Source organism: Archocentrus centrarchus, chromosome 8 (assembly GCF_007364275.1).
Source record: "Archocentrus centrarchus isolate MPI-CPG fArcCen1 chromosome 8, fArcCen1, whole genome shotgun sequence".
Lineage (NCBI taxonomy): Eukaryota > Metazoa > Chordata > Actinopteri > Cichliformes > Cichlidae > Archocentrus > Archocentrus centrarchus.
The window spans coordinates 5,327,083-5,348,714 of record NC_044353.1 but is presented as its reverse complement, the minus strand read 5'-3'; the positions used below and the strand labels follow the sequence as shown (position 1 = coordinate 5,348,714).

At 42.9% G+C, this 21,632-nt stretch overlaps 1 protein-coding gene across 1 annotated transcript; it reads right to left on the bottom strand.

Annotated features, from left to right (window-relative positions):
* Positions 1 to 9,601: 9,601 nt before the first annotated feature.
* Positions 9,602 to 19,882, bottom strand: LOC115784580 (germ cell-specific gene 1-like protein). Its single transcript, XM_030735862.1, has 5 exons — positions 19,579 to 19,882; positions 18,347 to 18,394; positions 17,007 to 17,159; positions 14,338 to 14,449; positions 9,602 to 10,016 (listed from the first exon to the last, which is right to left on the bottom strand). Exons 1-5 carry the CDS (start codon positions 19,880 to 19,882, stop codon positions 9,713 to 9,715), a joined length of 921 nt encoding a protein of 306 aa, XP_030591722.1. The 3' UTR covers positions 9,602 to 9,712.
* Between the last annotated feature and the right edge of the window lie 1,750 nt (positions 19,883 to 21,632).

Here is a 21,632-nt window from a genome sequence, read left to right as displayed (position 1 = left end):
GTTACAAACATAAAAACCACGGGTCCACAGACAGGAGCAGTGAGCTGAAATCAACACAAAGCTACCCGAGAGGCTGTATTGAACTACTATATATAATTTAATCATTTGTCCTGACTGGTTTCACCTCAGATGTTCTTTCTCCTTTTGGTAGATTTCTCCCACCTCTGTTTTGATGCCAAGAAGAAGAAGAAGAAGAAGAAGAAGAAGAAGAAGAAGAAGAAGCTGCTTCAGAGAAGTGTGCTTCATGGTCTCAGTGCACAGGCTGCCAGTCACACTCACACAGCAACATGTGTTTTCACTGCCACAATCAAAACATTGAACAAAATCTATATATTGTTGTTTGGAAACGTGTCATATTACTGCATGCTAAGGTGTGTTATTAAAGAAAAAAATGAGTTCTATTTTTCTGGTTTGATGATATCCCAAGCTTTTGTTTCAAAACGATTATTTTCCAGTGGACAAAATATTTACTGTTGCACATTTATTTCTCATAGGGATTTTTTTCTTTCTTTCCATATTTCAGTCTCTGGTTCTTGAGAGTCATGGCTCTGTCTGGTCTCTGACAGAGATCCTTAAAAATATTATTGGAAAGTACCTATTAATTTTACTTTCAAACAGCTTTATGTGAATGTTGTCTTTTCATTTATAATTTTTAATATATTGATCACAGTGTAGTGTACCGTAGAGGCATCCAAAAATGATGAGACTGGGCTGCTTGTGTGTGATTTGGAAGGTTTGTGTCTGTCTGTGACTCTGCAGAGGTTAAAGCTGTGATCCAGTCTCAGTCTCTGACTGAAGGTTGCTGAGACTCTGATTAGATACACAATGTGAAGTTCACAATTCTCTAAACAAATAAAATGGTAATGACAAACATGAACATCTGTACTTATTTCAGAGACATGAATGTTTACAAACATAATATTTATTTTAAGGATTGGACTTCATAAAGCGCACTGATGTTAGAGTGTGTGTCCATATTTAAATCATTTTGTAGGCTGAAATTGTAACGGTGGACCTGAGATGGTCCAGAGAAAGTAAACACATGTTAATTGGAGTAATATCAACAACAGACTGAGACAGACAGCTGTGAAATGCGCACACAATGACGTCAGGTCATTCACTGCTAGCTACACTGCTAGCTACATCGTATCATTCATGATCATCTGTGTAAACAACGTTTAAAGAAGCCGCCACAGTTCTGCAGCTGTAACTGTTTCAAATCATATATTTTTGCTCGTTTGAACTCTGAGGATGTTTTTAAAACGGTCTTAAAAGGCTGTTTCTATGGTGGTTGTCACGGACGCCTCAGTAGCTTCTTAGGCTAACCTGGCGCGTCCGGTTCCTGCTGCTAGCTGTCTGCCGCAGGAAGGCTGCGTCCCATTTCAAAGAGCCGCCGCTCCGTCGTAACTGTGGCTCAAACACCACTTTATCCTTTAAGAAAAGGCCTTTTATAGCCACTGATGACACACACACACTAATGCACGTCACTGTCACAGTGTGACTTCACGAAAACCTCTAAAGTATTGTTTATAAAATGGAAAATGAACCGGGCATTGATCTGATGATGGAGGCTCTGCAGCTGACGTTTCACAATCCTGATTGACTCGCTGTACATTCGTATAATTAATCAGAGCAGAGTTTAGACTGCACAGTGCGCTGCGCTCACTGTTACTGTGTCAGCTGCTGCCTTCATATATGTTTACTGCTGAGGTTTGATGAAGCAGGTGGAGGAGAGTCAAAGAAGTAAATATTAATCCACTTATTATGCAATTACTAACCCTAACCCTAGCTCAGCATACAATAACGACTGCCGGTATTATTAGTTTGGGAAGGAGTCATTTTGGTCGCAGTTTTGATTATAAAATAAAAGCGAAAATATAAACAAACAAAAAGCTTAACATTGTGAAGACTTGGAAGAACAATGTGACACTGATGAGAGGATTAGGCTTCCCAGGTCATTCCCAGGCCAAACCAGCTGGTGATCAGAATTATTATATTTATTTTTTTACCCAGTGTCGCTGGCGGTGCAGCGCTCACAGCCTGTCCGAGGTCCCGGGCTGAACTTCAAGCCCAGCCCGTCCCTCCAGACAATACTCACCGCTCCACTATAATGACCGCTTTACTCTCATCTTTCTATTGTTTTTAATGGACAGTTCCGCTTACAATTACAGTTCAATGATGTGAGGATCCTTGGTACAGTATACAGCGGACTGTGAATGAATGCGCTTCCACTATTACTGCTCCTCCTGGTGGATAAACAAGACATTACCACCATTTTCCCCAAATGCTGCTTAGGGGCGTTCCCACCAGTGGCCGGAATTCCTACGTCATTAGCGGGGGATCACGTTTAGGCCAAGGTTCGGCCACGAATCGGCCAAGGACCGGCCAAGGTCGCGTCACGGATCGGCCGGAAATTTTCGGTGGCTGCATCTGTATAGAGTCTGATGGCCACAGGTAGAAATGACCTCCTATGTGACCTTTGGGACATGTAGCTTTGACTCAGAAGTGCCTTTTTGTTTATGGTGTAACCCAGTAGGTTCAAAATCGCATTTCTCCCTATCATTCATATGTCATGTTTTAGTTGTGTGTCAATCACAGATACCCCCCTCTGTTCAAACCTTCTATGTACTGATCTTTGGTAATCTGAGCCCATTGGCTGAAATTGCTAACCCCGCCCACCTACGCAGCAGAGGCATGTACGTGCTGCAGAAGCGCAGAGAGCAGGAGGCTAGAGGCCAGCGTGTCTGCCGAGCTGAGTTTCAAACTTGGAAATAAACTGGAGGAAGTGGACAACACGACAACCTGGTTGACTTAAAACCTGTATGCGAGTGAGAGAGACGGAACCGACCTCTCGGTGGTTTCGAGCAGTGCGAGCGTCTTGGTGAGTGAATTGGGCTGGGCTAGCGCAGAGGCAAAAATAGCTCGGAGACTAAGATAGCATCGGAGCTTGATTAGCAGCTAATTAGTGCCAACATGTGGCAGCAGTCCTGATGGCTGTGGGAAATGGGTGCTACATATTAGTAACCCATGTTAAGTTTATGTTGGTACTGTTTTGTTCTTGAGTTGAATTGTATATTTTGTAATGTTTATTTTATTGAAGCCATGTCTCAAGCATAGCTAAAGCTGAACATTTATTTTATTTATTGTAACCGTGTTAAGCTGTGATACGGGACGCGTGTGTTACCATCAAAGTCTTATTGCAAATAAGCTAATGCTGCACCGGGGAAATGTACTTTTATGCATTTCTATTTGATTTGTGATTATTCCTCTTAAGTTTTAAGTTGGAATTTAATGTTATTGAATTATATGGTTCATCATACTGCTTGATTACATTCCTGTACATTTTAAGTAGTATGCCTGAATGTGAAGTGAAATTGGATTTGAAATATATTCCATGGTTGAACTGTACAGTTAAGATATGAGAAACTGAGTTAAGAAATACTTGAGCTATATTGAGCTAAAGTGAATTCTTATTGTGATGGTCCTGTATTTATACAGGCTAGGTTTTTAGACATCGTGAAACTTGGACTGGATCCGATGGATTTCCCCCTGACGAGGGGGATAGCGAGCCACCCATTGAGGTGCCGTTTACACGAGACCGTTTTCATTTTGAAACGGTGTCGTTTTGATGCGTTTCGGCCTTGCGTTTACACGACAACGGTGTCGTTTTGATGCGTTTCGCCCTTCTGTTTACACGACAACAGAGTGAAAACGATGTGTTTCAGAAACGGGGTCCAGAGTGGAGCGTTTCAGAAACGCACCGGCTTGCGTTTTCGTGTAAACACTTGAAACCGGGGTGATTTGAAAACGCTCGACTCGCACATGCGCACTATGGTTGCGACGGCCAGTTTTTCGCGCACGCGCAAACTGATAAACAGTGCTCGCGGATTCACGAGTGCTTCTTATGCTTTTCCTGTGTTTTTACCGTTTTGTAATTCAGCGTTGTGTGCAGCAGCGATCCAACCTCATCATCGGTCCACACAAAACCTCTCACATTGGCCGTTTTGTAAGTAATGAACAATTTGCCGCACTACCTACTGTGTCACTCCACGCATGCGCGTCTTGCGTAAACAAACTGCAAAGAGAAAACCAACGCCAACTTGTGGCCTGGCATGGGAACTACATCGTTTTCATCGTTTCACATGTCCTCGTGTAAACGCGGATCGTTTCTGAAACGCCATCGTGTAAACGAAAGGCTGAAACGCATCAAAACGACACCGTTTCCAGTGAAAACGGCTTCGTGTAAACGGCACCTGAGATTCTGGAACTGAGCGGCCCAACCCTTGGCCTACAAAGAACGGGTTGTTCTTTCACACTATCAGCTCTCAACTGTGCGGTAGGACAATTGCCGTGCTACTGCCATAAGACATTGCCTCCTGGCACGGAGCAAGTGACTTGACTGACTTACCCTACTGACTTAACTAATTATTGCCGGCCGAACTCAAGAACAATCTATTATTGGGTTATTACAGTGTTGTACATATTTTTCTATTGTGTTTTTTCATTGTTATTAATACAGTTGTTGTGTTCACTATCCGTGACTCCATTCATTCTGTGCATGTCACTCACTGCCCTAACCCTCCTAGGAACCTAGAACCTGGTCCAGCAAGTAGGTTAATTATTCAGAGCCTATCCATTTATATATTTTCCTGTACGTGTTACAATACCTTTTGGAAAGAAAAAATATCGAGATATATATTGTATATCGCCATTCAGCTAAAAATATTGATAAACATTTGGTCTATAACGCCCAGCCCTACTTTGTACCCAATCTCGGAGTGTGGGGCGAAGATATCTCCCCACTGACCTGATGTCCTGGCACCCCCTTTGCCGTGACATTTGTGTTGTACCTCATCACGCTCTAGTTAAGATAGCAGTTGCTTCTTGTGGATGTTGGAACACTGAACTACGAGTTATTTCAATGTTAGTAAATGTTGGGTGTCGAAGAATCCATAGGTCCCCCATCCTCTTCATATAACCCTTTCACTGAGGTTTCACCAACAGAAAATGATTAAAAGGTCCACTTTGAAAAGTGATTAAAAAACTTTGAGTTTAAAAAAAGTTATTTAATGAGCCCAGAGGAAATGTTGCCATTTCCATTTCCAGTTGGAACTAAGATGCAGCTTAAAGTATCGGCTTATTTAGTTATCAATATTGAGTAATATTCTCTGATAAAGAATTTTGAGCCTGTGTTAATAGTTGCTGCAGAATATATTAAAACAAGAAAAAATGTGGGATAAACTGAGGTCCAGGGTCACCATGAGCCTTGAGCCTTGAATCAAAGGCTACAAAGAGTTTGTAGTTGTTTTGCCTTGCTTTCTGGTCATTTTTGTGCCTGTGTGACTGGTTCTGTGGTTGTTTTGTTTGTCTGGTAATTTGTGTGCCTCAGTGGTTGTTGTTAGTGCGCCACTCTATTAATTTTTTCTGTCCGTGAAATTATTTAATGTCGCTCTGATTCTTTTGTTTTACTTGTCAATCATCTGGGCATCTGTGTGTTCATACTGCATCACATTATGGTCTACAATTGGGTATTTTTTTTTTTTTTTTTTTTCTTCAAGATGGCGCCGGTGAGGTCAGCAGCCGTCGTACCTGCTCCTACGCTTTGTTTGTATATATTAGGTTTAGCTCTAATTCTGGACTTTATAATTCCGCCTGCGCTGTGTCATATCACGTATGACAGACAGACTCTTTTTAATATCAGAATACAGCACTCTGGCTGTATTCTGACACCTTTTCCAGCGTTTCCAGTGGGCCAGCTCAAACAAAGGACGGCGCGGAGCCCCCAGGTCACGGACAAGGCCCCGAGGGAAAAGAGCCGGCGTAAGAGAGGGGCTGAGGCGCAGAGCGCACCAAACGCCACTGCCGAGCATCCTGTTGGCTAATGTCCAGTCACTGGATAACAAGCTGGACGAACTCAGGGCCAGGATACAGTTTCAGAGGGACATAAGGGACTGCAACATCATCTGTCTCACGGAGACATGGCTGACCCCCCTCATACCGGACCACGCCGTACAGCCGTCGGAGTTCTTCAGTGTTCATCGCACGGACAGAACGAGTGAGTCTGGAAAATCAAGAGGAGGAGGTGTGTGCCTAATGATTAATAACAACTGGTGTGACAGTAGGAATGTTGTCCCTCTGAAACAATCATGTTCACCTAACCTGGAGCTCCTAACCCTGAAATGCCGCCCCCACTACCTGCCCCGCGAGTTCACTTCGGTCATCTTCAGCGCCGTCTATATTCCACCTCAGGCGGACACAAACACTGTACTATCCGAGCTACATGAGGCGATTTCCACCTATCAGGCTAACCAGCGTGATGCGGCTCTCATCGTAGCCGGGGACTTTAACAGTGCAAACTTGAAAAAGGTGATACCGGAATTGATTCAACACATCGACTGCCCCACCAGAGGAGAGAGGACCCTAGACCACTGCTATTCTCCATTCAAAGATGGCTACAAAGCAAAGCCTCTTCCGCCTTTTGGGAAGTCTGACCACACCGCTGTCCTTCTCATGCCGAAATACAAACAACGGCTCAGGCAGGAACCCCCTGCTGTGTGAGAAGTGACACGGTGGTCTGATCAAACAGAGGCCGCTCTGCAGGGTGCGTTGGATTCAACCGACTGGGACATGTTTCGCAGCAGCGCGGGCGGAGACATCGAGGAGTTTACAGAAACTGTCGTGGGATTTATTGGGAAAGTTGTTGATGACACCTCACTTAGGAGGACCATCAGGACTTTTCCCAACCAGAAGCCGTGGGTGGATAAATCTGTCCGCGACGCCCTGAGGTCCCGCACCGTTGCCTACAACTCCGGCCTCGCCTCTGGGAACATGGAGGACTACAAGGTTGCATCATACAACGTTCGCAGAGCGGTGAAAGAGGCAAAACATCGCTACGGCCGCAGACTGGAACAGCAACTACAACAGTCTGACTCCAGGGGACTGTGGCAGGGACTACGCACCATCACGGACTACAAAGCACCACACACACACCCGGTGAGTGCCGACGCTTCTCTGGCTGATGAACTCAACATCTTCTTTGCGCGCTTTGAGTCGGGAAGCCGACAGCCCGCTGCGCTCCCGGCCGGAGGGGCGGAGACACTCACTGTGACGGAGCGCGACGTGAGGAGGGCGTTTAGACGTGTAAACACCAGGAAAGCGGCTGGACCAGACGGTATTAGTGGACGTGTCCTTAAGACCTGCGCTGACCAGCTGGCACCTGTGTTTACACTGATATTCAACCTCTCACTGAAACTGTGTGTGATTCCCACCTGCTTTAAAAAGTCCATCATAGTCCCTGTCCCAAAGAAACCACACCCCAGCAGCCCCAATGACTTCAGGCCCATAGCACTCACCTCTGTGGTGATGAAGTGTTTTGAGAGACTCATCAAGACATTCATCACCTCCTCACTGCCCACCACCCTCGACCCACTACAGTTTGCATACCGGCCAGACAGATCCACAGATGACGCCATATCCTTCCTCCTCCACAAGACCCTTTCACACATAGACACTGGTAAGGGGACTATGTGAGAGTGCTGTTTGTAGATTACAGCTCAGCATTCAACACCATAGTTCCCTCCAGGCTGGTCTCTAAGCTGCTGGACCTGGGCCTGGGCCCATCCCTGTGCAGGTGGGTTCACAGCTTCCTGACCAGCAGACCACAGGTGGTACGAGTGGGTCACCTCACCTCATCCTCCCTCACCCTCAACACTGGATCCCCCCAAGGCTGTGTGCTCAGCCCTCTGCTGTACTCACTGTACACCCATGACTGCGAGGCCACGTCAGAGTCCAACGTCATCATCAAGTTTGCTGACGACACTGCTGTTGTGGGACTAATCTCTCACAATGAGGAGACAGCCTACAGGAGAGAGGTCTCCCGCCTGGAGAACTGGTGCCAGGAGAACCACCTCCTGCTCAACGTCAGCAAAACGAAGGAACTGATCGTGGACTTCAGCAGGAAGCAGCAGAGGGACTACCATCCACTTGTCATCAGTGGTGCTGAGGTGGAAAGAGTGGACACTTTCAAATACCTGGGAGTGACCATCTCACAGGACCTGTCCTGGACTCATCACATTAACATCACTATGAAGAATACCAGACAGCGTCTCTACCTCCTCCGGTGGCTGAGAGACTTCAAGCTCCCACTCAAGGTGCTCAGGAACTTTTACACCTGCACCATCGAGAGCATCATGCGTGGGAGCATCACCACCTGGATGGGAAACTGCACCAAGCAGGACTTCATGGCCCTAAAAAGGGTGGTTCGTTCAGCTGAACGGACCATCAGAACCACCCTCCCCAACCTGCAGGACATTTACACCAAGCAGTGCAGGCTGAGGGCCATGAAGATCCTAAAACAGCCCAGCCACCCCGGACACTCTCTCTTCTCCCTGCTCCCATCAGGCCGGCGTTACCGCTGCCTGAGGGCTAAGACTGAAAGGTTGAAGAAGAGTTTTTACCCACAAGCCATCCGTCTGCTCAACACTGAGCCCTAACTGGACCATTATTGCACAATGTAAATATTATAATTTATAAAAGTGTGTATAGTGTATAGTATATAGAGTATAGTGTATAGTGTGAATTACTTTTTTTAATTTTTATTCTTCTTATTTATATGTGTGTGTATATATGGTTGCAGGTACAAAATACATTTCACTGTGCATTGTACTGTGTATAACTGTGCATGTGACAAATAAACACTATCTTAATCTTAATCTTAAAACAAGGTCATTTGCAGGCCTTTGTAGTTGCTTTGCATCACCCTGCACTAAGTAATTTTGTTCTTTGTGTGCCTTTGTGGTGGTTTCGAATCATTCTGTAGTAAATCTTTGTGTCTATGAGGTCATTTTGTCTGTCTATGTAGTCATATGTGTGTGTATTTTTGTTTTATTCCTGATTATTTGTGTGCCTTCATGTATGTATATGTCTCTGGTTATTTAGAGTGTTCCTAATCATTTGTATGCATCTTTCTGCATTGCTTGAGGGAGGTTTTGTATCTATCATCTATTTACAAACAAATTTGGTAATGCAAATGTTGCTTTTGGACATAATTTGGTAAGTTACAAAATTACCAACCGCTGACTTTGTGACAGTATTGCTCTGTGATTGAAAAAAACGCTGCACCAAAGAGAGGCTTTCTACAACATAGATTGTGTAGTTGTTTAGTAGATTGCGTAGTTGTTTTGTGATTGATTTGTATATTGAGTGGTTGTTTTGTGGTTGATTTGCAGGCCGAGTTGTTTTTTGTATGTCTTTGTTGCTGTTTGACATTCCAGCATTACAGTAGGTGATCCCAGACACTTCAAAAAGAGTCTAGCCTGTGCAGGCAGACCTGCGGACCTTCAGTGATTCACTGGTACATCCCTGACGGTACAGAATGAGGCAATTGTCTGTTCTTCTCACTAAGCAGATCACTGAGCCTCGTTCAGCAGAGGACAGTTTGATGTGACCTAAATGAAGCAGGTTGTTTCAGCAGAAATTGAAGCAGATATAAAAATGTCTTTCATCAGTAGCATGGACATCTGGTTTAGTGTGAATTATAGTCCTTTTCACCTTCCCTGCCTCTTAAATGAACCAGACAGATATCTGACATATGGTAAGAAACAAAATATACTGTGCCAAAAAAAAAAAAAAAGAAATCCTGAAGTAAATATTTAAATTCAAGAACAAGAGTTAGTGTAGGTCCAAGAAATCAACCCCAGAAACAGTTCCATCTTTAACAGTACGCCTCTCCTTGTTGTTCTGGTACATTGTCCATTTCGACCTCATACGCCGTTCCTGTGGACGGTTTGTGGCCGTTGACCGGCAGTTCTAGCGGTGTCTCGGCATCAGCCGGCCCAGCAGTCAGGTACATGTCCCACATCTGCTCAGGCATGTCCATCCCCATCATGTTCTGCTTTATCATCAGGCTCTTCTCGATGTTCCGCCGTTTATATTTAAACTCGATGATTGTCTTTGTGTACCGGTTCAGTGCCGTCACAGCAGAGCCCATGCAGGTGCCAAAAGAGCCCCATGCCAATCTGAGAAGAGAATTGAGAAGAGCATTAGCCTACTCATTGAGCTGAAGATGTAAGAAGCCTAACAATGAGCATGGATTGGAACAGTTTTGCTTCACAAAGGTTCAAAAATCCTTAAAAAAATAAAACCTTTTAAAAAATATGTGGAACTATCAACAAAAGGTGAGAAAACAGCAGCTATGGTGTTATATCTACGATATGGTAAAGGGACTGGTTCTCATATAGTGCTTTTCTACTCTAAATGAGCACTCAGAGCACGTCTCCAGCACCCATATTCATAGCAGCACATTCTATCTAACAGTCACACACAGTCACATGTCGATGAATGCTTTGGGAGCACCTCGGGGTTCACTATCTTGTCCAAGGATACTCTACTATGCTACTGCCTGAGCCACAGCCACCCTAAATATCGATGTACTGTTGACAGAACCATGATTATTAGGGATGTTCCTGGTGACTAATTTATGGACAAATAAACAGAAAAAAAAATTAGACTAACTGACTAGTCTAAAACTAAGAAACACTCAAAGCTGTCTAAACAAAGACATTTGAAACATAAATCACGTTCTATGATGAATTGCACTTTAAATGGTGCTTAACTGTGCGGCACCGAACATTGTGCATTATGAACACACTGCATGTTATACTTCAAACAACGAAGAATAAAAACATAAAATCAATTGATAAATATAATATTGATATAATATTAATAAATGAATACATCAAAACGCATTACAGCATATGATGTTTACGCATCACTGAATATGAGAAAATAACATCCGAAAAACAAATAAATTGTGACTTAAAAGTGTGGCACATTATGCTGCGCATTATCAATGATGCTCGTTACTCTACAATTCATGACACGTCTATTGTATTGCTAAAAACAATACAATAGACATCCATCCATTTTCTTCCTCTATCCGGGGCGGCATCAGTGGAGCCCAGCCTCCTCCTCCACTTTACCCCGGATTCAGACTTCAGCTATGATGTAAGTGGCCGATGTTGTTGCTGTGTTTATACCTGTGTAGGTGCATTGCATGTGTCAGATACCTTTCGGTCATGGACATGCAGTGTCGGCCGACAGAAACATAAAATGCTGGCACTTTTGCCCTCCTGGTTCCTACTTTTAGTGTTTTTAAGGGGCAAACACATTTGTCCCGCTAGTTTTTTCACTTCTTTGTATAAACTGGGGATGCAGGGAAGGAAGGGTGTTTCTTTGGAGGTGTGCTTACGTTATGGCATTTTTCTATAATGATTTTAGGGCTGCAGCTCCATCTGGTGGCAGATGGCTGCATAACATTTAGGAAAAACATTTACCAGCACTGGGTTGATTAAAACCTTAATAATTAGGCTAACTGACTAGTACGTCTGGTACAACTAGTAACTATAGCAACGATTAGTCGTCTAGTCAAGTAATTGAGTGGATCCGTAAGGATTATGTTTATATGTTTTGTCTGAGACACATACAAAGTATCCTTAATTTCGTTATATATTATGTTTGTTATACGTTTGACATATAATGACAATAAAATTCTTCTGATTCTGATTCTTTAGCATCTGTGCCATGATGTACCAGCAGTGAGTACGCAATAAAATATTGTTATTTTTTCTTTTGCCAACAGAGTACTGGTAAAATGTAACCATATTCACTTCCAACTCCTTGGTTGTAGCTATATCCAGACCTTGTGATAGTCTAGCTCAATGGCCGAGAGGATGGCCTTTACACTGTGGAAATATTTGCATTAGTTTGTGCCATCTAGTGTTTAGTGATGACCCATTATAAAGTCTTGAACTGAGAATTTTCACAATCTTTGTGTTTTAAAACCAGATGTGACAAGCAAGAGATGGATCCGACAAGTTACTTTTAGAGTTACATGACCCAACGCCATAATTACCAACACTACAGTTTTACCCAAGTTTTTTTTAAGATCACCTGTTTTGTTGTTTCTCCTGGGAAACTCAAGTTTTGTGAGCCTCAGACTTTATTATGAATAACCAGAATACATGCATCCACACACTTTATACAGTATCAACCCATCTGTCAACAAAGATGACGGAAAATAACAAACAACAAAACTAAAGTAAGCTTCCCTGATTTTTGGGCAGGTATGCAACACTGAACACTGTGGCAACAGAATTCTTCACATGTAGATGCTTAGTGTCAGCACCACTATAAAAAACAGAGGTTTTAGCAATTTGCTGGTCTTCTGCATTCAGGTGTGTGTTAACACACAGCCACAGTCTTCCCAGAAGTGGACGTCTCAGCAAACTCACCCCAAGGTCAGACTGAACAGTGGTCAGAGAAACTGCAAAAAAACCCCAGCTGAGCTACATCTCAGACGCTACAGGCCTCAGTTAGCATGCTAAATGTTAAAGTCCAAGACAGTACAATTAGAAAAAGACTAAACAAGCATGGCTTTTTTGAAAGGGTTGTCAGAAGAAAGCCTCTTCTGTCTAAAAAAACATGGCAGCACAGCTTAGGTTTGCAAATTCGCATATATACAAGCTGCAAGACTTTTTGAACAACGTTTTGTCTTTTGAACTGACAAAACCAAGAGGAGATGCTTGGCCGTAATGCACAGCACCACATTTGGAGAAAACCAAACAGCATATCAGCACAAACACCTCATACCAACTGTCAGCAGGTGGTGGATGGGGAATGATATGGGCTTATTTTGCAGGCATAGGACCTGAACACATCACAGTCATTGAGTGGGCCATGAACTCCTCTGTATACCAAGTTTTCTAGAATTAAATGTGAGGCCACCTGCCCGACAGCTAAAGGTTAGACCAGATTGGTTCAACAGGACAGTGATCTGGAGCACAGCAGCAAATCTGCAACAGAATGACTGAAAGAGAAAAGAATCAAACTGTTGTGATGGACCAACTCAACCTGACTGAAAGGCTGTGGTGGGACCTTAAGAGAGCTGTACATAAATGAATGCCCGCAAACTACTATTGAAGTACCGCTGTAAAGAAGAGTGGGTCAGATGAATTTTTATTATATCCTGAAACACAGAATTGAAAAGGGGTCTATTTTCTGCAGAGGTGGGAAGTAACAAAGTACAAATACTTCGTTGAGTACAATTTTCAGGTATCTGTGCTTTGAGTGTTTATTTTTATGTCTACCTTTCAATTTTACTCCCTACACTTTTACACAAGTATCTGTACTTTCTACTTCTTACATTTTCAAAACAGACTCGTTATTTTTTAACACGTCAGGGAGAAGTTTGCATTTCCGTCAAACATCAAACAATCTGAGCCTAAACGGAGGAATAATAACACTTAAGAAACAATTGTACTGGCGTATCCTCCACCACGGGATTTATCGCATACAAAGGGATTAAATATGCAAACCCATATAATGTATCATTTATAGCTCTATAATCAGGACTTACAGTGGGCCAGACTGAGTCCGTAAGTTGTGCGGAAACAGCTTAACTAGCACCACTGAAGAGAAGTGAGCATAAAGGGAGTAACATGTGGCAGGTAAATGCAACGTTTCGAAATGCTCACCAAATATCAGCAAACACACAAAGTGTGTGCAGTTTGTCAGACAGTGTGTCTGCTAGCTAAAAGAAGGGCTGCTGTATTTCCAGGGAGACAAAAGGGAGAGAAGTTCACTCTGATGGAGAAAGGTGTAAGAAAGAGGACAGGAGAGGAAGGAGAGAGGTTAGATTTAAAGGTAAGGACTGGAAAATAAACTGAAGTATGCTGACTTTGTGTAATTCAAAGAGTGTATGAAAATACTGCAGTTTAGTGTGTAATAAACAGGTCAGCTTGTTGTACTGTATTTACAGTAAAGCTCTGTGTTGGTGCACAGAGGCTGTGTTCATGGTCAGAGTTACAGGTTACATCAGTGCAGCAGAGATGAGTTTGAATCAAAGCTGCTGATGCTGAGATTCATTCACTGAATCCAACATTTCTACAGCCTGTATGCTGTCAGTGTAGGGGATGGAGATCAGCTCAGATAGCTGTGAAATACTGGGTTACATCTTTGTGAGTTCAGTTCATCCACACAGAGCAGTAAACCTCAGAGCAGCAGCAGCAGGTCAGCTGATCACAGCCTGCACACCAACATCATTTACTGCAGCTCACAATAGAAAGCTGTGATTCTTCTCCCCATGCAGAGCCACTACAGCTGATCTTAGGGTTCCTCCACCTTCTGAATCCCACTGTAACCCCTGAGTATCCTCATGTTTGTGTTTAGGTGGAGGCACAGTCACCCTCTACTATGGAGGACACAGAGACTGCTCAATCCAGTGACTAAAAATGTCAAGACAACCACAGATGAAGACACTGAAATGTTAAAAGTGCTTACATGTAAGACCAGCTGTAGTCCCATGTTTTGGGCCTCCAGTCCTCTGGCCCGGTGGCAACAGCCAGCTGGAATATGGTGGTAAACATCATGTGGGCCACCATCCCACAAAGGCCTGAGAAGGCAAAAAGATAAAAAAAAGACACCAAGTCAACAAGTGATTGTTCATTTAAACCACAAAAAAAGACAAAAATGAAAAGGTTTACATAGAGTTTACACTTTATTTACACAGTCAGGAGTGAAAAGCTGCCTTTCCCCCCATTTTTATATTAACATTTGCTTGTTTTAGTGGCCCCACAGGGTACTGGTTTACACTTTGGCCAAACAAAAGAAAGATCCTCAATTTGATCTTTGGAGAAGACAGAAATCCCTTTGGAGCTGCGTCAGGAAGGGTGTGAAAATCTGCCAAATCAAACCTGCAGGGTGGCGCAGTCAAAAGGAGCTAATGTTTTTATTTTTCTCTGACACCTTAATTTTTAAACACTAGTTTTACTTTTTAATGCCAAGTTCATTTTTTTATGCTAAGATTAAATTTTCTTTCTGCTAATATAGAATGATTGGATGGATGGAGTTGTTTTCTATGCTAACTTTTTTTAAGAGCAATTTTTTTACACTAGTGTTAATCTTTTTAATGCTAATGTAGTGTTAGCATAACAAATTAGCTGTTTTAAATGTTACATAATACATTTTTTATAAGCTAATTTTTTTGTTTTATGTTACTTTTTGTACTAATGTTATTTTTTTATATATCTAATGTTAAAGGTGCAGTTAGTCATTTTTTAGGTTATTTAAGAGAAACAAAAAGGATATTGTACTCATAAATATTCATTGATTAGTATGTAATTATGTCTTTCAACAAACTAATTCATTTTCATAAACTTAAAATCAACCCATTAAAAATCCATAGGATTGGGTGCCAGTTTGTGGAGGCCACCTTGTTACTTTGCCATCTTGAATACAGCGACTCAGATTGAGCTTCTGTTCCTCCTAATCGCGTTTAAAGTTTGTGGCTGGAGACTTACAACATATGAAGGATGCCAAAGGCAGAAGTCAACAGATTTTGTAGAGGCAACTTTAAATTTCAAAGACATGGAGTTAGTGGGGTTAGGTTAATTAGTGATTCTAAATTGCCCATATGTGTGAATGTGAGTGTGAATGGTTGTCTGTCTCTCTGTGTGGGCCCTGCAACAGGCTGGCGACCTGTCCAGGGTAGGCCCAGCCCCCCCCCCCAACCCTGAACAGGATAAGCAGAAGTGAATGGATGAATGGACGGAACTTTACATTCATGCCTATATCTTCAGACTCAAAATAGGATCATATCTATGTTTAACTGCCTGAGAGGGGGTCCCCTTCACCAAAGAAGGGAAAACAAAAAGGAAAAAGACAACGTGACCGGCATCAGAATAAAGTGAGAGTAAATATTGGCACAGCAACCTTTCCAAATGGAAGGAGTAGCAGAGCGAGAAGGATTTGAAAAGTGGCACAGAGGTTGACTGCTTTCTGCTCTAATGAGATGAGCTAAATGTACTATTTTTGATCTCTCTTGGCTGGCTAAAAGCACAGTCACTGGCATAAGGCTACAGCTAGCTTCACTAGTAGTAGATTATTTTGTATTTTTCAACATTAACCTCTTTATTTGAAAGAACAGTTGATGCTAACCTGAAAAAAGAAAAAGCTGTTTGTCTTCCCATAGCTAGGATTATGCACTTGAATGGGGAGGGGTAAGAAAACAGAACTCAGTTGAATGTGATCTACTGACATCTAGTGGTGAGATTTTCCACACTATACCTTTTTTTCAGTCTATATAAATCTTTAGGCTTTATAACTTAAAAATCAAATGGTTTTTCTCCAGTGTTAGATATCATATTAAAAAAAAAAAACCCTGATTTGGATGCATCCTCGTTTCTCAGTGGAAAAACCGCTGATACATTATTATTACTACTGTACTGGCCACTGAAGCCTGAAACATCACTTTAAAATGTATATGTGAAATTCTAAGTGACTCTGGGTGAGGTGAACTGGCCTGCCTGATCCGGGCTCTCCCTCATCCAGCAGTCTGCCTCTTCACAGCTGCTTTCTTGGGATTAACTCATAACAGTGGGGAGGGGCAATGGGAGTCAGGGGATGGGGGGAGTTGAGAGGGTGGGAGGGAGTTCCTCCCAAAACTACAGCCCCCGGCTCCAATCCGATTAGTCCACAAACCAGCAAATCCTCCAAGGCAGCAAGTGGACGCAGAGCAGTTAGCTGCTCCAAGTGTTTGCTCACTGTCAGCCTCACCTCGTCCAGCCACCGTGACCTGCTTGCTGCTTTTATTTACTGCTACACGAGCTTCACCTATAATTCATCTCCATGTTTACTTTGGATTTTAAAGGCTCTTTACTTCAAGCCTACCCCTATTTAGCATCTAAAGATTTAATCAAGGGTTTAGGATAAAGTTGATTTAAGCAGTCAGCAGCTATAACTCCTCTTATGAGCGACTGTATTAAAACTGCTGGCATTAATAAACATATCCTACCTGCATCCAGTTCATACAAAACCATACAAAAAGTAATGAAAAAGCCAAATGTTTAAAGGTAAATTAAAAGAAAAGAGGCATAAATAATTTAGAAAGGCTTAAGTTTGGAACATGAATGCTTTTATAGCCTGCACTGGAGCTGATTTTACAGTGTTACCTGACAGGGCAGTGCACATGGCAGCGAAGGCACTGAGCTTCAGCTTGTTCATGACACTAAAGCAGGGGCACTGCTCCAGAATCATCAGAGCCCCACCCATGGAGAGCAGGGTGAGGTACAGGGTCTCCGCCACGATACACAGCCACAGCACTCCTGGGAATACAGAAAAAAAAAAAAAAAAACAGAGGAAGGGAGGGAAGGAGGATGCATAATCCCACTTGTTTAAAGGCACACATGCATGTACAAGAGGTCTGCTCATTTTATGTCTGGAGATCTGAATCAGATTGTCTAGACTGAGTAGATTTATAAAATCAGGACAGCAGCTGCTAATTCTAGCTGTTCCTTACATGCAAGACTTATAAAGGTAAGATTTCCTGATGTGAGTGCAGTTTGAAGCCCCTGGTTACTAAAGTGTTTCCCAACCCTGTGAAGGGAACTGCATTAGGTTTCTTAGCATTATTAGAAATAGTAGAACTACACTACATCATGTTTAGGCACTCACATCACACGTAAATGGAAGACTGCATCTTGGTTTAGAGCAGTGATTCTTAAATCCAGGCTGCATGGTCCAGTGTCCTGCAGATTTTAGATGTGTCTCTGATCCAACACACCTGAATCAAATGGCTGAATTACCTCCTCAGTATGCAGTCAAGTTCTCCTCCTGCTAATGACTTCTATATTTGATTCAGATGTGTTGGATCAGGGACACATCTAAAACCTGCAGGACATTTGGCCACGAGGCCTCGATTTGAGACTCACTGGTTTAGAGACAAAGCGTGTTTGAAATTTTTTGAAAATGGAAGAGAGGCTGCTTAGGCTGTAATGTTTTGTATCCATAAGTTGGTCTAAACTTTAGTTGTGAAGCTTGAGTGCTTTGTATGTCTGAACTTCCTCCTCTTGAGCTGCGGCCGAGGCTCAGGAGGAGGTCTGGGCTGTGGGTTAAACTGGTAGAAAGTGAAAAATACATCAAATATGATTGAGATTGTTTTTGACTGTTGGTTTTTCTCTGTAATTATTGTAGGGTCTTTACCTTACAGTATAAAGCACCTTAAGGTGACTGTTTGTTGTGATTTGGAGCTCTCTGTATAAAATTGAATTGAATTTATTCAATTCAATGTACTGAGATGATGACATGATGACTTAAGGACTTAATGAACTAATGGTTGACATTATGGTGGCCATGTCCATCTTTTATATACAGTGTATATTTTCCTCATGCAAACGTGAGGTAAATATCTCAGTGTCCTTTCGGATTATGTTTTCAGCAGCCTGAGCAGCCTCTCTTCCATGAAAACTCAAAGAAACCAAAAGACGGTTAAAAATGTCACAATTTCACCAACCTCTTTCATTTTCAGGTGCAATCTCTGAGAAGTCTCGACAGTCAAACCCTGAAAATCAAGAAAATTAAATCTAAGTTTCTCGGATGAAAAGACTCCAAACTGGGACAAATCATGGAAACATCTGCGTTTCCTTAAAAGCCGCAATCCCCCAAGCATCATTTCTGCACGCTGACATTATTCACTGCAAAGTTTTTATGTATGCCTGTAACCAAATCTCACTTTCATGGTTATTTGGTTAATCTGCTGTTCAAATTTGTTAATAATGAATAATTAAGTGCATTATTAGTACCAAAAATAGCACCTTGGGATCTCCTGAGGAACTGGCGCTTGTGCTCTGATCATTTTGGTGGAAGTCAGTAGCCAGTTTATTGCTTTGTTGCAAGCAAATCCTCATAAAAATGTATTTTACTCAAACTCATCACCAGAGCTTATGAAACCAACTGGGGAGGCTTGCATGCAACAGAGATGGTTCTAATCTGGTAGCTTGAAAAATATGCACTCTGTTTATTTTGCACTGTGAAAGTTAAACTTTCTTAGGCTGTGAAAGTGCTCTTCTATGCGATGCTTAAAATTTCATAGGGAAATTTATTTCTATGTTACAGCCCCTGTGCTTTTACGTCCTCCATGCCAACCAGATTGCTGCTTATCTGCCAGTATGACTCCCATAGAAAGCATGTACAGGTCTGTAATTAGGTTTTATGTCCTGTTTGATAAGATTTAGCTTTGACCTTGTGGAAAGCTGTAGCTCTGATGCAACATGAAGGACCTTTTTGCAGTACCTGCATGCAGCATGTCATAGCATTAATCCTAATCTGTACTTTCTCTTTTTCATTTTCCTTGTGTGGTACGCCCCCCCCTCCCCCCTCCCGGCGTGGCTTACTCCCCCGGCATAAACTCAGGTAGAAATCTTAACATCTGGGTATTTTATCAAAGTGAAAGGTGCCAGGAGCCTAAAATACCAGCCAAACTTTGTTCATAATCACGCATTTCCCTCCATTAAAAACAGCTGATGAATATAGGAAATATAAGTACTTCAGCTTGTTTGGGTGCCAAAGCACACTTTCAACCTTAAACGACTCTAAAGACTGTCTCCAGATGGTACAATTCCAGTAACTAGGTTGACATTTATAAGCTGCTTCCTCCATCGGCGCTTCCTGTTTTCGAACGCCTGCAGCTGAAACACCAAGCCCAGCCCCGAAGCTAAAGGGCTGAAGAGCTTAGGGTCATCTTACCATTCATGTCGACCGCCTGCTCGCAGGAGAGGAATATCCCCGTGTGGAACTTCCTCATCAGAAACTTCTCCTCCCCCGTTTCAAAGATGTACTGTACCATGCGGCTGTCGTTGAGGTTGGTGCTGTTGAAGCGGATGCAGTACCACTCCTTGTTCTTCACCGGCGGGCCTGTGCAGAAGGGTTTAGCCACCTTCCTTGTCCCCTCGCACCAGTAGCTGGTGGTCACCGCGGATAAGGCAAAAGCAAACGCCACAAAGTTGAGGGTGAGCGCCAGAGAAGCCCGCCGCCCGCGCTCTAGCCTCATGGTCGAGGCAAGGCCAGAGGAGATGAAATGAAAAGGCAACTAATCCTGGCTTTTGATATGTAGCCACCGTGTTTCGCCTCCCAGCGGATATATCAAATCTTCATAATCTTGTTGCATTTGGGGCTCCTTGGGTGAGAAATGTGTACATCTCTCTGCCAGCTCTTCTGATATGCTGCCACCTTGATGAAAGGGTTCATCTTCTGCACTCCCACAGAGACAATAGAAACCCATGGTAGTCTTTGTTTTCCTTCATTTGAACTCTTTGAACTGTCCCTTCTGTGATGCCACTCCAGCCTTATCGCTCCTCCCCTTCTACAAAGCTTTGCCTGCAACATTATCCATTACAAATGGCAAATTATAGTCCAGACTTCCTTTGAACATATTAGTAAAAAGCAGAGATTACAACGAGCTTAGATTATAATCCAGAACACGGCTGAGTTTTTTGCATTTGCAAAGTAATTGCAGCCACAGGCACAAGATCAAGTCCCTTTTTACAGTTGGTGACCCGTGACATAATGTGGACAGTCTCATATGAAAATCCATTCAGTGTGTGTGCGTGTGTGTGTGTGTGTGTGTAAGCAGGGCAAATCTCTTCTAACAGCCTGCTGATGTAGCACACAAATGAAGACAAACTACTTAGAAGTTTAGTATCTGAAGGAGACAGATGGTAGGAGGAAACATCTGCTGCCCTTGCTCTGATGCTTTTGTCTATAGTTTACTGTCATTAAACTTGTCATAATTTTCTGCAGCTCGAGTTTCACTAACCAATGCGTCATCTTTGCTTTGAGCTGTAGGCAAAATATTTTAAAAGCTGACACACACGGCTGAGTTGCATATTTTCCTCACCTGTTGTTAGAGGTATCAAATAGACTTGCTCAACTTAAACATCCCTTTGGAAGCATTTGTCATCTACACCTTATTGCCAAAAGTATTTGCTTGTCTGCCTTCACACATGTATGAACTTGAGTGACATCTCATTCTTAATCCATAGGCTTTAATATGATGTTGGCTGACCTTTTGCAGCTATAACAGCTTCAACTCTTCTGGGAAGGCTTTCCACAGGTTTAGGAGTGTTTATGGGAATTTTTGACCATTCTTCCAGAAGCACATCTGTGAGGTCAGACACTGATGTTGGATGAGAAGACCTGGCTCACAGTCTCCGCTCTAATTCATCCCAAAGGTGTTCTATCAGGTTGAGGTCAGGACTCTGTGCAGGCCAGTCAAGTTCTTCCACACCAGACTGGCTCATCCATGTTTTATGGACCTGCTTTGTGCACTGGTGTGCAGTCATGTTGGAACAGGAAGGGGCCACCCCCAAACTGTTCCCACAAAGTTGGGAGCATGAAATTGTCCCAAATGTCTTGGTAAGCTGAAGCATTAAAAGTTCCTTTCACTGGAACTCCTGAAAAACACCCCCACACCATAACCCCCCCTCCACCAAACTTTACACTTGGCACAATGCAGCCAGACAAGTACCGTTCTCCTGGGAACCACCAAACCCAGACTCATCCATCAGATGGCCAGACAGAGAACACGTCTCCACTGCTCTAGAGTTCAGCGGTGGCGTGCTTTACATCACTGCATCCGATTCTTTGCATTGAGCTTGGTGATGTAAGGCTTGGATGCAGCTGCTCAGCTGTGGAAACTCATTCCATGAAGCTCTCTACATACTGTTCATGAGCTAATGCAACCTCTGTGTACTATGACCCTCAGCATCCACTGACCCTGCTCTGTGATTTTATGTGGCCTA